A 16,868-nucleotide genomic window follows, 5' to 3' on the forward strand; every position below is an offset into this window, starting at 1 on the left:
CAAATTGTTTGCATAGTCACCTTACACACAGCTCTGACACACACACTTATCACACCAGACATGCCACCAAGGGTCTTTTCATAGTCCCCAAATCCAGAATAAATTCAAGAAAACATACAGTACTATATAGAGCCCTTATTGCATGGAACTTCCTTCCGTGTCATATTGCTCAAATACACAACAAACCTGGTTTAAACAACAGATAAAGCAACACCTCACGGCACAACGCCTCTCTCCTATTTGACCTAGATAGTTTGTGTGTATGCATTGATATGTAGCTACGTGTGCCTTTATAAAAATGTATGTAGTTCTGTCCTTGAGCTGTTCTTGTCTATTGATGTTCTGTATTATGTCATTCTGTATTATGTTTCATGTTTTGTGTGGAACACCAGGAAGAGTAGATGCTGCTTTTGCAACAGCTATTGGGGATCCTAATAAAATACCAAAAATACCAAGTGACAAGGTGGTGGACATCTTAAAAAGGTCAACACTTACTGGCTCACCAGGCAGACCACGTGGCCCAATCTCTCCATCGTCTCCCTGAAAACAGGAAGTGACGTGATCAGAACAGGAAGTGGGAGGTTGGAGTAGAGGAGAGAGGGCGATGGAGAGACGAGGTACGAAAGGAGGAGAGTACAGATGTAGCGCAGTAGGACGAGCCAGGTGGGGGGTGAGTGATGGTGTGAGATGAGAGATGGAGCATGTGAGGAGGAGGCTGATTTACATGACTGCCGGCAGACACTTAGATCACACACACTTACCAATCACACATACGCAGACACACACACACACACACACCGCACGGACATACTGACCAACGGACGCATACACACACACACACACACACACACACACACACACAGAGTGGGAGGATGAAGAAGTAGAGAGCGAGAGAAATTGGGTCGAGATGATAAGAGATGTCGGGAGGGAGATAGGACGTGTGGTGGTGCTTACTCGTTCTCCATCCTCTCCTGTGGGTCCGGGAGGTCCATGGGGACCAGATTCGCCCTAAACGAACCGACATAATACAGATCAGTGACACACACACACACAGACAATCACACTGGCAGAGACACACAAACACTGGACTAGAAAATACAATGTAGATTCAGAAGAAAGCAGAAAAAGGGGTGTGACTTACTCTGTGTCCCTTCTCACCAGGAAGTCCGGCTAAACCATCGAACCCTCTGTCTCCCTTGGTTCCGGTCTGACCAGGCATGCCTCTGGCTCCGTCAGATCCAGCGCGTCCCTGGAAACACAGAATATATAGACCTTACCACACCTACCAACACTAACACTTACATTTCAATCACTTCCCTCTCCTTCCTGAAGGGCACAATCCTTTTCATGTATTCTTTTTTAATTTATTTAACTTTTATTTAACCAGGAAAGACCTTTTGAGGTTAGAAACCCTTTGCAAGGGGAAACCTGTCAAGAGGTCAGCAGGAAGTAGTCAGCGTGAACATACAACACAAGAGCAATACGATACATGAAACAATCAATCCTAATCTGCATGCCAAACTAAAATGCCAGTGCAAGACTCCCAATTACACTTACCCTTCTACCAGGCTTCCCAAGGGGTCCATGAGAACCCATTGGTCCACGAGGTCCCTGAAACAATGAACAATGTTACTGGAGAACCCAACAAGAGAACCCTACCACAGAACCCCCCCTCCCAAAAAATAACCCTAATAAAATAACCAAAGTAAGTTGTGTTTATAGCATAGCCCTGAACTTGGGCTGGCGATGGCAGGAGAGTGGTTCTAGTGGTTCCAGTGGTCTAGAACCTTCAGTGGTTCTAGTGGTCTAGAACCTTCTATCTGTCTTACCTGAGGACCGCTCTCTCCAGAATCTCCCTTCAGTCCAGACACACCTGGAGAACCCTGGGAGGAGGACAAACACAATAAAGTCACACAAAGTCATGGTAGACCCAGATCAGGCCACAGCCAAAACACTATTACTGTTGTAGCATCTGAATTACAATTTCAATAGGATCTTATCAACTATGACCACCATCGTTGTTTATCCTCAGGCTGTGTATGTGACAGTGGTGTGTGTTTGTGTGTGTGTGTGTGTGTGTGTGTGTGTGAGGGGAAACTGAGGAAGACTTTGGTACGTACCAGAGGACCAGATCTACCAGTCAAACCCATAGGGCCAGTAGGACCACGCATCGCAAGCTGGAGAGAGAAAACAGCACTGTAAGAGAGATACAAAATTGTGTGTGTGTGTGTGTGTGTGTGTGTTTGTGTGCGTGTGTGTGTTTGTGTGTGTGTGCGTGTGCGTGTGCGTGTGCGTGTGCGTGTGCGTGACCCTTACCCTGGCCTGTTGCATGATGGCTTGCATCTGAGCCTCCTGAGCAGACACCTGAGGTCCCTTCTGTCCAGAGTCTCCTCCAGAACTGAACCGGAACTGAGGGTGAAAGCAGAACTCAGAACCAATAATCAGACCCATCCGACTGGGCAAAAACTGGGCGAATCAACGTTGTTTCCACATAATTTCAATCCCTTAAAATCGATGTGATTACGTTGAATCAACAACAAGTCATCAACATAAGGGCATTTTGTCTATTTACTTGAGTCATTTTCTATTAAGGCATCTTTACTTTTACTCAAGTATGACAGATTGCAAAGGAAGACCCAGCCGTGACCTGCCCAACTATGCCTCTCTTCCAGACGAACTCAATGCATTTTATGCACGCCTCGACAATAACAACACCGTACCGTGCGTGAGGGGCCCCACCGACCCAGAGGACCTCGCTCTCTCCGAGTCCGACACACGGAATGCCGCGGGGCCGGACGGTATTCCAGGGCGTGTTTTCAGTGCATGCGCAGATCAGCTGGCAGGCATATTCACGGTCATTTTCAACCTCTCCTTGTCCCAGTCTGTAATCCCCACGTCTTAAACTCACCACCATCATTCCTGTTCCCAAGAACTTCAAGGCTTCATGCCACAATGACTACCGCCCTGTAGCACTCACATCTGTAATCATAAGGCACTTTGAAAGGCTGGTTATGCCATACGTCAACCGCATCATCTCAGACACCCTAGACCCACTCCAATTTGCATACCGCCCCAACAGATCCATAGACAACGCAATCTCAATTGCACTCCACACTGCCCTCGCCCACCTAGATAAGAGGAATACCTACAGTGTGTGAGAATGCTGTTAATTGACTACAGCTCAGCGTTCAACACCATAGTGCCCTCAAAGCTCGCTTCCAAGCTTAGGACCCTGGGACTGAACACCTCCCTCTGCAACTGGATCCTGGACTTCCTGACGGGCCGACCCCAGATGGTGAGAGTAGGCAACATCATATCCGCCATGCTGACCTTCAACATAGGGGCTCCACAGGGGTGTGTGCTTAGTCCCCTCCTGTACTCCCTGTTCATCTACGACTGTGTGGCCTCCAACACCATCATCACGTTTGCTGACGACACGATGGTAGCATACTTGATCACCGGTGATGATGAGACGGAGGAGGAGGTCAGTGACCTGGAAGTGTGGTGCTGGGATAACAACCTCTCCCTCAACGTCAGCAAGACCAAAGAGCTGATTGTTGAATACAGGAAACAGGGGGGTGAGCAGGACCCCATCCACATTGACGGGGCTGCAGTGGAGCGGGTCGAGAGCTACAAGTTCCTCAGTGTCCAAATCTCTAAGGACTTTAAATGGTCCACTCAAACACGCACAGCCATGAAGAAGGCACGACAGCGCCTTGTCCCTCTCAGGAGGTTGAAAATGTTTGGCATGGGCCCTCAAATCCTAAAAAATGGAGAGCATCTTGACTGGCTGCATCACTGCTTGGTATGGCAACAGCACCGCCCTCGATGGCGCTACAGAGGGTCGGTAAGTCTGACACCAACAGGCTCCTGAACAGCTTTTATCCCCAAGCCATAAGAATAATAAATAGCTAACAGAATGGCTACACAGACTGTCTGAGTTGACCCTTGCACTTTATGTCTATTTTTTGCATCGTCTCTATGCACACTCACAGGACTCTACACACCCACGCACACTGACTCTCCAACACACACATAACATGCATACACATTTATACTGACTCTACACACACACTCACATACAATCATCATTTCCGCTGCTGCTACTCTGTTCATCATATATCCTGAAGCCTAGTCGCCCTACCCCTATACATATCTACTTCTATCACTCCAGTATCCCTGCACATAGTAAATATGGTATTGAAACTGATCCTATATATAGCTTCTTACTTTCTCGTGTTCTTCTTACTTCTTCTTTTTATTTATTGTGTGTTTTTGTTCTACCTTATGTTATTTTTAGTGCTACATTGATATTGATTACTGCGTTGTTGGGTTTGGAGCTTCCAAGAAAGTCAATTCACTGTACTTCTGCACGTGACTTTAAAACTTGAATCCCCTGTCCATCTCTAACAACACAGATGAGGACAGTCCAGCGTAGGCAGATACAGGTCCATGGACAAAGAGACAGACAAGGCAGAGAGTAAGAGACCCCAGTGGGTTAGGAAAAGGTCAAGTCAGCTTACAGGCTAAAATAGCTCATCTTCAAAAAGAATGTCTAAATAAATCAAAATATGATTTATATTAAAAAAAAGAAATTAAAACTACTCAGTTGCAAAAACCTTAGCTCATACATCAACTGCCTGGTTATGGCCCTTTTCCCCATCCAGATGCTTATACTGGCATCTAGTGGTGATATGTGCGTAGTGCAACCTGGATTTTCAGACCGACATCTGGAGTTGGATGATCCAATAAAGATGTGCTTCTGTTTCTGTTACTGTTGGAATGAATAACAACACAACAGCCGGGAGGGTTTTTCACCACAACCGTTACCTTGTTATTATAAAAAATAGGGGGAAAAATAACATTGAACACAGGATTGCATGAAGCTGGCAAACCTTACTTTCTTCAACACAGTGACATCTCTCTAGCGAGGCTATCTTTCTTGATATTTCTCTTGTCCCCGGAGAGCCTCAATCAAACCAAACCACGACACAGAAAAATCTAACCATGCACAGAGAAAGAAAGAAAGAGAGAAATAGAGAGAGAAATAGAGAGAGAGAGAGAGAGAGAGAGAGAGAGAGAGAGAGAGAGAGAGAGAGAGAGAGAGAGAGAGAGAGAGAGAGAGAGAGAGAGAGAGAGAGAGAGAGAGGGGGAGAGAAAGAAAGAAAGAAAGAAAGAAAGAAAGAAAGAAAGAAAGAAAGAAAGAAAGAAAGAAAGAAAGAAAGAAAGAAAGAAAGAAAGAAAGAGAAACCAGGGGCACACAAATAGGGTCTTACTGCCTAATTTCCAAGGACACTATCCAACTCTCCACAATCAAACATACCTATATTTGGCCAAGTTAATGTGTTGACTTATAGCATAGCTATAAGGCACAGTTATAAGGCATGCAGCTGTCCCACCTAGCTATCTTAAGATGAATGTACTAAATTGTAAGTCGGTCTAGACAAGAGGGTCTGCTAAATGACTCAAATTTAAGCTCTCATTATGTTTGAACAAAATGACCACATTTAAAAGGGCCTGTGCTTTACAGTTGCACCTTGACCAGACTGGGCTAAGTTCATGTCCAGACATATTGGCCTGCCTTTCCTAGACGGCTCTGCTCTGCTCTGCGGTCTCCTGAGACTTCAGCAGGACATCTGGACAAGTCATCACACTCAGGAGCCGCATCAGCAGCAGCAGTAGAGCAGAACACTCAGCAGCAGAAGAAACAGAAAGGCTCGCTATTCACTTTAGCCTTCGCAGCTGTGATCACAGGAAGGAACACTTAGACCTGCTCTACTTCCTGTCTGAGGCTGGAGGACTTCCTGTAAGACTCCTATAGCTGTCAATTGGGCTGGAGTCTGAAGACAAGAGGAAGGTGGGGGCTGGGGATTGGGGAATAGTGTGAGGTAGTTATCTCATTAGTAAGAAGGCGAGAAGAGAGGGGAAATGAGAGGCGAGGAAGAGCCGAAGAGAGTGAGTCTGAACGAGCGGAACCACAGCTTCCTAAAGCTTCAACTAGATGCTAGAGTGCTGACTTATCGCAGAGCATTCTCTGATTGGAGTATCTATTTACGGGGCGGGAGTATTTGATTCAGAAGGAGACTCCCTCCCTGCGTTCCAGAACTGAGATCTCTAAATACCCTTCCGACACAATAGAACACACATCCCACATAGCTAACGTCACACACAGGTCAGGACACAGTGACCCAAACCCCACAGAACTCCGATTCGATATTACCAGCATTCTATCAGATAATGAGATAAAGAGAAGAGAGGATTAGCCTTGCGACAGGCCTAACAAATCAGCCGGCAGCTTGAGAACAGCAGTACAGAAAGGGACATGATTAGGATGGAAGATTAAGAAGAAAGTCTGCCAGACAAAGACAAATGCACACACACAATAGCCAACATGGTATATACAATTATGAACGTAGACATGTGCATAAACATACAGGCGTTATTACTGAACATGAGACATATTTTCCGTTCTTGATCTATATCTGTCTATTCTAGAACTGCTAGATAATGTTATTTACTTACATGCAGCATCAGGTAAGTCTATATATTCTAGATCTGTGTATTCTAGAGCTGTCAGCTATTGTTATTTACTTACAGGCAGCATGAGGACAGTCCCTGGAGGTCCTGGCAGACCATCCGCACCAGGAAGACCAGCACGACCATTGGGACCCTGTGACAGAGAGATAGAGAGAGGGGTGGGGTGGGGGATTTACTCCAACAAGGTCAAAATGTACACATGTACAAGTTTTGTCAAAAACCTGACGCGTTGGTATTCCTGGCATCATTTATCCGGACTAAACTTTTCCAGGTGTATATCAACAGCTTGATTTACACCTTTTGCTTTTAATGAAACAGTTGCTATGTGATGTGTTTGTGGTATTTTCATTGTGTTTTACTGGTGAGGTGTCCTTGTTACTCACCCTCTCTCCTGCATCTCCGGCGCTGCCCGGGGGGCCGGAGGAACCTGGGGGTCCAGGGAGACCCTGTTTCACAACAATACATATCATCAGACAATGAGAACGGCACACACACACAATCACACTCATACATACACACAGCAAAATGCTACTTACGCAGTAACATACAGTGCATTCGGAAAGTATTCAAACCCCTTGACTTTTTCCGCATTTTGTTACGTTACAGCCTTATTCTAAAATTGATTAAATCGGTTTTTCCACTCATCAATCTACACACAATACCCCATAATGATAAAGCAAAAACTGTTTTTTAGATTTTTTTTTGCAAACGTATAAAAATAACAAAACGGAAATATCACATTTGGATACGTATTCAGACCATTTACTCAGTACTTTGTTGAAGCACCTTTGTCAGAGATTACAGCCTTGAGTCTTCTTGGATATGACGCTACAAGGTTGGCACACCTGTATTTGGGGAGTTTCTCCCATTCTTCTCTGCAGATCCTCTCAAGCTCTGTAAGGTTGGATGGGGAGTGTCGCCGCACAGCTATTTTCTGGTCTCTCCAGAGATGTTTGATCGGGTTCTAGTCCGGCCTCTGGCTGGGCCACTCAAGGACATTCAGAGACTTGTCCCGAAGCCACTCCTGCGTTGTCTTGGCCGTGTGCTTAGGGTTTTTGTCCTGTTGGAAGTTGAACCTTCACCCCAGTCTGAGGTCCTGAGCGCTCTGTCGCAGGTTTTCATCAGGGATCTCTCTGTACTTTGCTTCGTTCATCTTTCCCTCGATCCTGATTAGTTTCACAGTCCTTGCTGCTGAAAAACATCCCCACAGCAAGTTGCTGCCTCCACCATGCTTCACCGTAGGGATGGTATCCAGTATCCCTGCACATAGTAAATACGGTATTGAAACTGATGCTATATATAGCTTCTTACTTCTCGTGTTCTTCTTACTTCTTCTTTTTATTTATCGTGTGTTTTTGTTCTACCATGTTATTTTTAGTGCTACATTGATATTGATTACTGCATTGTTGGGTTTGGAGCTTCCAAGAAAGGCATTTTACTGTACTTCTGCACGTGACTTTAAAACTTGAATCCCCTGTCCATCTCTAACCAGTCCAGCATAAGCGGATACAGCATGTACATGGACAAAGCGACAGACAAGGCAGAGAGTAAGAAAACGTTTCCTCCAGACGTGACGCTTGGCATTCAGGCCAAATAGTTCAATCTTGGTTTCATCAGACCAGAGAATCTTGTTTCTCATGGTCTGAGAGTCCTTTAGGTGCCATTTGGCAAACTCTAAGCAGGCTGTCATGTGCCTTTTACTGAGGAGTGGATTCCGTCTGGCCACTCTACCATAAAGGCCTGATTAATGCAGAAATGATTGTCCTTCTGGAAGGTTCTCCCATCTCCACAGAGGAACTCTGGAGCTCTGTCAGAGTGACCATTGGATTCTAGGTAACCTCCCTGACTAAGGCCCTTCTCCCCCGATTGCTCAATTTGGCCAGGTGGCCAGCTCTAGGAAGTCTTGGTGATTCCAAAATTCTTCCATTTAAGAATGATGGAGGACACTGTGTTCTTGGGGACCTTCAATGCTGCAGACATTTTTTGGTACCCTTCCCCAGATCTGTGCCTTGACACAGTTCTGTCTGCTCTACAGACAATTCCTTCGACCTCGTGGCTTGGTTTTTGCTCTGACGTGCACTGTCAACTGTGGGACCTTATATAGACAAGTGCGTGCCTTTCCAAACCATGTCCAATCAATTGAATTGACCACAGGTGGACTCCAATCAAGTTGTAGAAACATCTCAAGGATGATCATTGGAAACAGGATGCGGCCGAGCTCAATTTCGAGTCTCATAGCAAAGGGTCTGAATACTTCTGTAAGTAGGATATTTCTGTTTTCGCTTTGTCATTATGCGGTATTGTGTGTAGATTGACGAGGAAAATGTGTAATTTAATCCATTTTAGAATAAGGCTGTAACGTAACAAAATATGGAAAAAGGGGAAGGGGAGAGGAGAGAGGAAAGTATGAGGAAGTATGAGGTAGGCAGTCTATTAGAAGATACATCTTAACTGGTGGCCCGTTTCTGTCATTTCTCTGCTGTTTTGTGGAGTGTCTGTTTCTTATAGTACCCAGCACCTTGGGATCAAATAGACTGCAAGAGCAAGTGTGTCATAAAGACGTAGATAAACGAATACTAACTGGTCCCAGAACATCTGGGTAAACTAACTGTCTCTCTTGAGGAGTGGTGTGTTATGATATTACCACTCCGATTACTAAGGCTCTAGACTGGCAAGAAGCCCTGCCAAAATCACACCGACTGGGCTTGCAGTTTCACTCTCTCTAACTGTTACGCTAGCGGTGGCGTTCCAAAGAGAACAGTTGGGGGATACCGACTGTTTCTCACCCAGAGACAGACTACATAGGACATACGGGGGTGACACAGACTGAGATGTATCTCCGATTCCAACGAAATCACTAGTCATAGACGGCCAAGGATGAGCGAGAGAGAGAGAGAGAGAGAGAGAGAGAGAGAGAGAGAGAGAGAGAGAGAGAGAGAGAGAGAGAGAGAGAGAGAGAGAGAGAGAGAGAGAGAGAGAGAGGCAATGTTAGAATATGTTTCCCCTGCCAATAAAGCACCTTGAATTGAATTGAGAGAAAGAGAGAGAGAGACATGTACAAACACAGAGTTGAAGAAATAGACTGAGACAAATGGAGAGCGAGAGAGAAAGAGACACGTACACACACAGAGTTGAAGAAATAGACTGAGACAAATGGAGAGAGGGCGATAGAGGAAGAGAGAGATGGAAAGAAAGGCCGACAGAGAGGAAGAGAGAGAGAGAGAGAGAGAGAGAAAGAGAAAGAGAGAGAGAGAGAGAGAGAGAGAGAGAGAGAGAGAGAGAGAGAGAGAGACACACAGAAAGAGATAATAGAGAGATGTACTTACTGTTGGGCCTTCAGACCCGGGTGGACCCTCCACCAGCATTCCCTGAAACACACAAACACATCAGAGAGATGGATGGCTGCAGCCTGTAGAGCATGCAGCACTATCACTGTGTGTGTGTAAGCGTGCGCGTGTGTATGTGTGTGCGTGTGACAGTGTGTGTACAACCCTGTGTGTGTATTCATTCATTCATTCATATGCATGCATCGCTTCAGTATGTGTGCATATGTATACATGTCCAGACACATTCTGCATATCTATTCTCCATCCAGGAGTGTTGGGTAATTTAATATAAATTCCTGCCTGTCATTTCCCTCAGCACTTCACATTATTCTGGGAGGAACCAGCAGAGGGTAAATAATGATCAGGACAAAGTAAGGAGGCTGATGGAACATGTTCAACATGCCCATGGATCAGGGGACTATGGGTAATAAGAACACAGGAGCTCAAGCTGTCCCGGAGATCTGTCTCTGTCCAATTAGCTAATAGCAGAGCCAAGGTGGGAAATTGCTCCTCCAGCTTCCAGCGTTCAAAAAGAGAGATGGCCAGGTCAGTAGGGGGGGGTCTCATAGTAAGCACTCCTTGTCTTGCTGAACATGACCCTTGCCCACGACTCACTTAAAAACAGCAGCTCTCTGTCTCTGTCTCCGTCTCGGCAGGGTGCACTCGTAAACACTCACAGATGAGCTGAAGCTAAAGGACATGACAGTGAAGAATCGTCCTTGTTTGGTTGTGTTGATCATTGTATTTCTCCCTTTGTTGTGGTGACAATGGGAAAAACATAACGTCGACACAACTAAAGCCTTGGTTGGAACTGTTTTTTTTTGTCTGCAGCCCTGCAAAATCTCATTCAAGCCACATCTATTTTCCAAGTAAAAAAAATACATTTACTGCCCTACTTTTTAACATTCCGATAGTCACACATATTCCTTTTGTTTGATGTGTGTCTATGGATAGGTACGTGTGTGTGTGTGTGTGTGTGTGTGTGTGTGTGTGTGTGTGTGTGTGTGTGTGTGTGTGTGTGTGTGTGTGTGTGTGTGTGTGTGTGTGTGTGTGTGTGGGGTCACTTTACCGTTTTCCTATAGTGTGTCTATCTGTCAAACACTTGGCGTAGATGTATGGTCAGGGACGTTTGACCCAGGAGTGACTGATCCCAGCAGTAAACAGATAGAGGAGTGTGTGTATGTGTTTATGTGTGTGAGTAGCCAGGGTGGGGCTGGAAGTGGACTGGGGGGGGTGGGGGGGGGGGGTGTCTTCATTGTAGACACATGGGGATTGGACTGGAAAGAGGGGGCTCATTGTTGATTTAATATCCGAACTAGATGGACGACTCACAGGCTCATTCTGTGAGGTAGGACACACACACATACACACGCTCAGTCACACACATACAAACACTCACACAAACACACACACACATAGTTAAGCCCAGTGACATTTGTTTAAATTAAGCAGCTGTGGGTGATTATAGGGCTGAAGCCATGGGATTCAAAACTCCCTTGATTCTGTGACTCCGTTCAGATTGATGGTGGTGCATTATGAATATCTATGTGTTGATGTGGAGGCTTTGGCTCACAAGATATGAATTGGCTGCCAGTGACGACATTGGCATACCAGAGACCGATGTAGAGGAATCAAAATCCTTGAGGTATAGCCATGGCTTTAGCTCCTCGAGTTAATTAATGTCATGGGTTCAAATCCCAAACTAGGGACTGGCTATTTATCTCTCAGTGTCTCTCTCTCTCTCTCTACCCCTCCGTTCCCAGCGGGTCTTTTCCTGGTCAGTGTTTACGCTAGCCCACAGCGTGTTTACACACCCGATGATCATTCACAATCTCTAGATGTAGCCGTGCTGTTTACCCTCCAGGCCAGAGGTGGGCCTTGCTGCAGGATACAACATGAGAATGCAAAAGGGCCGAGACATGTGTGTTTGTGTTATATGACTCACAGTCAGTGGTGTGTGTGATATTTCATGGTTTGGATGTGAAATACACACATGTGTTTAACACACTCTCTCACACTGACACACACACACACACACAGGAGAAATTATACTCACAGGCTCAATGATAGCAGGCTCTCCCTTCTGTCCTTTCTCTCCTCGAGACCCATCAACCTGCAGATGACACCGTCATCATGACCTTCGTCATCATCATCATCATCATCATCACCACCGCCGTCATCACCATCAGTCATAATTTTTCTTTGCACCCCATTATTTCTGTCTCTACTTTGCACTTTCTTCCACTGCAAACCAACCATTCCAGTGTTTTTTTAGTTTTTATTTTACTTGCTGTGTTGTACTCACTTCGCCTCCATGGCCTTTTTATATTTTTATTTATTTATACATATATTTGTTTGCCTTCACCTCCCTTATCTCACCTCACTTGCTCACATTGTATATAGACTTATTTTTTTCACTGTATTATTATTTAGTATTATTATAGTATTATTGACTATATGTTTGTTTTACTCCATGTGTAACTATGTGTTGTTGTATGTGTCGAACTGCTTTGCTTTATCTTGGCCAGGTCGCAATTGTAAATGAGAACGTGTTCTCAATTTGCCTACCTGGTTAAATAAAGGTTAAATAAAATAAATAAATAAATAATTACCTGTCCATAGTATTCGTCTGTCTCTGCCGGCAGCACCTTTTCCCCCTGTCCATCGTAGTCCGGGTCTCCATAGCCATAATCTTCTTCCCCGTACTCAGAGATGGACTCCTCCTTAAACCCAACACCCTCCAGATCAGTGTAATCTCCCTCAATGTCCCCACCCTGGCCCCCTGCTCCCCTAGCAACGGAACCCCCGGCTCCGGCTCCAGCTCCCCCGGCTCCAGCTCCCCCGCCTCCGGCGCTCGCCGCCCCGCCTCCGGCTCCCCCGCCTCCGGCTCCCCTGCCTCCGGCTCCAGCTCCCCCGCCTCCGGCGCTCGCCGCCCCGCCTCCGGCGCTGGCAGATCCACCCACAGAGACGGAACCGCCCCCAGCAGAAACAGAGCTGCCCCCGACTGATACGGATCCCCCACCAGCGCCGATCTCAACAGTACTGCTGCTGCTGGTTCTGCTGCCGTGGCCACCTCCGCCGACTCCGTACTCATCCTCCTCTCCCTCGCCATAGGACAGGTCATAGCCCTCGCCATAGTTCTCATCGTAGGCTGTTGCTAACTGAGAGACCGGCGAGGAAAGGATACAGAAGTGCGATGCAATGAGAATAGTACACTGGCACACAATGACAGATAATGGCAATCATCTTATCCTCCTGCAAGCTGCATTCCAGGACTTGTAGTTCTATGTGGGTAAATATGCTGGGTTAAAAACAGCACAGCGCTGGGTAAATAGTGGACACGACACGTTGGGTTATTTTGACCCAGCCAGTTCGGTTGTTTCACTGCACATGGCATATTCTAATATAACATTAATAACATTATTGTTAACAAAAATAACTATCTGAATGCCACGCGCCTACTAAGCCACTCCTCCAGTCTTCTGATCTGACCCGGATCTGACCCAACCCAGCATCAATAACCCAACAGCCCAACTGAGTGACCCAACTGTCTGTGTTAAAATAACCCAGTATTCCAGTATTTACACAAATTTGGTTGTTTTTATTCCAGCATTTTGTTTGTGACGATGATGATAACTCACTGAGGTCTTGTTGCTTGTCCTGGTGACTCCTCCACTAGTGGTGATGACCTTCTCAATCTCCGCGCCCGTGCCCAGGTCAACCTTTGACCCCAAGTCTAGCTCCACCCCTGCGCCCGTCCCCATGCTGCTACTGCTGATGGTGACCCTGCGACTGACGTCGGGCAGGGCCGTGGACTCGTCGTAGTACGTCTCGTAGTTGCCGTAACTTTCCGTATCGTAGTTGTCGTAGCGGCCGGTATCCTCCCCAGCTCCAGCGGCAGCGGCGGCTTCGGCGTTGGCGGTGCTGGTCAACACTTTGCCCTCGGCTCCCTGACTCTCTGTCTCCCTTACTGATGACACCACCTCTTTGACGGAGGTGACGACGCGGCCGCTCTCTGGCACGGACACCTGGAGAGAAGAACCACGCAATGTTAGGAGGAACTACTGCAGCTTATACAACTGGCATTAACAACGGCTTTGTTTAACGTCATTCATTTTCATTAACCTCCGTTTTAAACCGTTGAGATAGCGAAAAGCTTTTCAAAGGGATATCTGGCCAAGAAAGCATACTCAGCTAGCATCAACAGCAACAATCAACAACTACGTAATAAGAGAAGGGATGAGGATGGGGGGGAGGGTGTATAGTCCCACAACCCACCATACTAAACTGGAGAGAGACGGTAGTCCTTCAAATGGACAGGGGACAGAGGACAGTACCTTTACGTCTTCCGTGGCAGGTCCAGCTGCTTCGTCCGTCTCAGTCTCAGAAGGCTTCCCATCCATGTCCTCATAGTAAGGATACTCATAGTAATAGCTGTCCTCCTCTGTGTTCTACACAATACAGGGGATTATGAAACGGTTAGTTCCGGCCAAGCAATCGGATTGGTCAAAAGTGTGTTCCAGCAGTGTTGCTATTGAGCACAACACCACGGCTAGCAATAATATACGAGAGGGTGTGCGTTATGGCGTCACTGATCGGAAACCCTTCCAGGAATGTCAATCTGACCCATATCTGACCTCTCTCTCTCTCTCCTAAGCCTCAGCGGCCCTACTCTTCTGTGTTCATGCATGTCACTGATGGATAATAGATCACTTTTCCACTGGTGTCTGAATGAAGCCGTCACAGATCTTAACAGGTCGAGGGCATGTTGCTGTGTACTTTCGGGTGTTTAACCTCGGCATTTCTCTACTGTCCCAAAACACAACCCCCCCCGAATTGCCCCACTCTGAACCCTGATACTGCTGCAGGGGGGGGGGGGGTGAGAGGTTCTAAGAGGGGACAATAGGGTGAGGTGGTACAAGGGAGATCAGGAGTGAAGGTGTTTAAGAAGGGTGGGTAGGCAGGAGTGGGGTTCACTTCCATTTTATGCAAGCTTACTTTACTTGCATATGGCGGTGCAATGTACCGAATGATTGCATGCCATAGCTCTCTGTCATAGAGCTCATCCTGATGATGTACTGAGAGGAGTGGTGGTCCTAGTTGCATCAGTGCCTCTCAGTTTATTTGATCTGTGAGCTCTTCTCCATATTAGCCTTATTATTGTAATATGATTTGGTCGGGGCCCCCCTCTTGACGGAAGAGAGAAAATGTAACATTTTAAAGTTAATTTCCTGCAATTCTACACATTTTGCCATGGGCCGGAGATTTATTTTTGCAATTTTCTAACAACTGTCATGCAATTTTACTCATTTTGCCATGGGGCAGAGAGAAATTTCTGCAGTATTAAAGGAAATTTCATAAAATTCTACCCATTTTGCCAGTTTAGATAACTGGCTAGACTAACTAACCAATCAAAAAAATGGTAGCTGAAATGGCTGAACTGTCAGTGTCTGACAAAACCAACCAAATTTCAAACTTGCACCTTCTATATTCTACTATTCTAACTCTCAACAGTAAGTTGAGACCCCGACTGAGTTCCCTAGTGGCCGGGGGCCCTAAGCGACCAGGTACAAGAGCTGTGATTGGGCACACCATGGTTCTGGTTCTCTCCCTGACTACTCCCCATCCATAAGAAGGGTGAGATCACCACTTCAACTGGAATGGGTCCAAGGGCGTGGTTGGTTAGCTTCTTGAATGAATGTCCTTCTCCTCCAAAGGATCAAACCTTACCAAAGCAAAGAAAGCAGAGATGTTCAATAGAATGGGGGTAGATACTGAAGGAGGACAATCTCCATTCAGGATAGCGTATGGAGATACAGGCTTAGGCAAGTACTCTGCCATTCCTGCATATTTGATCTACAATATCACTGCATAGCATATTCAACCCTGTTGGTTTCCCCAGCAGTCAGCACTTTCTCTCTGGCAAACTTCAGCGTTTTCCCCCTCAGCCATGCAGCTCTTTTTTTCTTTCCAGCATTTTGTCCAACCGACACTACCTGATCCCTAATCAAAGAGCTGCTTATGGATAAAGGGATTAGGGAAAATCAGGGAATACCAGGCCTCAGGGTATATGAAGGTGTTTGATAGAATGCACAGAACCTGGAGCTGGTTTAGAGCTTCATTGGTTAGCTTTTATATTATTGCTAAATCAGGTACTCGTCCTAAGGCCCTAAAGGGCAAGGTGACCGGGAACATGACTGAATACACACAGTGTAGCTATTCCCTCCGCAAGGCAATCAAACAAGCTAAGCGGTCAGTATAGAGACAAAGTAGAGTCGCAATTCAATGGCTCAGACACGAGAGGTATGTGGCAGGGTCTACAGTCAATCACGGACTACAAAAAGAAAACCAGCCCCGTCGCGGACCTCGATGTCTTGCTCCCAGACAAACTAAACAACTTCCTTGCTCGCTTTGAGGACAATACAGTGCCACTGACACGGCCCGCTACCAAAACCTGCGGACTCTCCTTCACCGCAGCCAACGTGAGTAAAACATTTAAACGTGTTAACCCTCGCAAGGCTGCCGGCCCAGACGGCATCCCTAGCCGCATCCTCAGAGCATGCGCAGACCAACTGGCTGATGTGTTTACGGACATATTCAATCAATCCCTATCCCAGTCTGCTGTTCCCACATGCTTCAAGAGGGCCACCATTGTTCCTGTTCCCAAAGAAAGTGAAGGTAACTGAGCTAAATGACTATCGCCCCGTAGCACTCACTTCCGTCATCATGAAGTGCTTTGAGAGACTAGTCAAGGATCATATCACCTCCACCCTACCTGATACCCTAGACCCACTCCAATTTGCTTACCGCCCCAATAGGTCCACTGACGACGCAATCGCAATCACACTGCCCTAACCCATCTGGACAAGAGGAATACCTATGTAAGAATGCTGTTCATCGACTACAGCTCAGCATTTAACACCATAGTACCATCCAAACTCGTCATTAAGCTCGAGACCCTGGGTCTCGACCCCGCCCTGTGCAACTGGGTCCTGGACTTTCTGA

The 16,868-nt window shown here is 46.4% G+C and overlaps 1 protein-coding gene across 2 annotated transcripts in view; it reads right to left on the reverse strand.

Annotated features, from left to right (window-relative positions):
- The window catches only part of LOC139552064 (collagen alpha-1(V) chain-like), a 134,975-nt gene that overhangs the window by 42,732 nt on the left and 75,375 nt on the right, over positions 1–16,868 (reverse strand). For both annotated transcript variants that reach the window (XM_071363438.1, XM_071363437.1), the window contains exons 6-19: positions 14,201–14,314; positions 13,505–13,891; positions 12,476–13,024; positions 11,920–11,976; positions 9,864–9,905; positions 6,921–6,983; positions 6,596–6,670; positions 2,317–2,409; positions 2,121–2,177; positions 1,830–1,883; positions 1,558–1,611; positions 1,142–1,249; positions 955–1,008; positions 496–540 (exon numbers count right to left, since the gene is read on the reverse strand). In XM_071363438.1, the coding sequence (XP_071219539.1) occupies positions 496–540; positions 955–1,008; positions 1,142–1,249; positions 1,558–1,611; positions 1,830–1,883; positions 2,121–2,177; positions 2,317–2,409; positions 6,596–6,670; positions 6,921–6,983; positions 9,864–9,905; positions 11,920–11,976; positions 12,476–13,024; positions 13,505–13,891; positions 14,201–14,314 (1,752 nt within the window). The remainder of the gene's footprint in view (positions 1–495; positions 541–954; positions 1,009–1,141; positions 1,250–1,557; positions 1,612–1,829; positions 1,884–2,120; positions 2,178–2,316; positions 2,410–6,595; positions 6,671–6,920; positions 6,984–9,863; positions 9,906–11,919; positions 11,977–12,475; positions 13,025–13,504; positions 13,892–14,200; positions 14,315–16,868) is intronic.

Source organism: Salvelinus alpinus, chromosome 24 (genome assembly GCF_045679555.1).
Source record: "Salvelinus alpinus chromosome 24, SLU_Salpinus.1, whole genome shotgun sequence".
Lineage (NCBI taxonomy): Eukaryota > Metazoa > Chordata > Actinopteri > Salmoniformes > Salmonidae > Salvelinus > Salvelinus alpinus.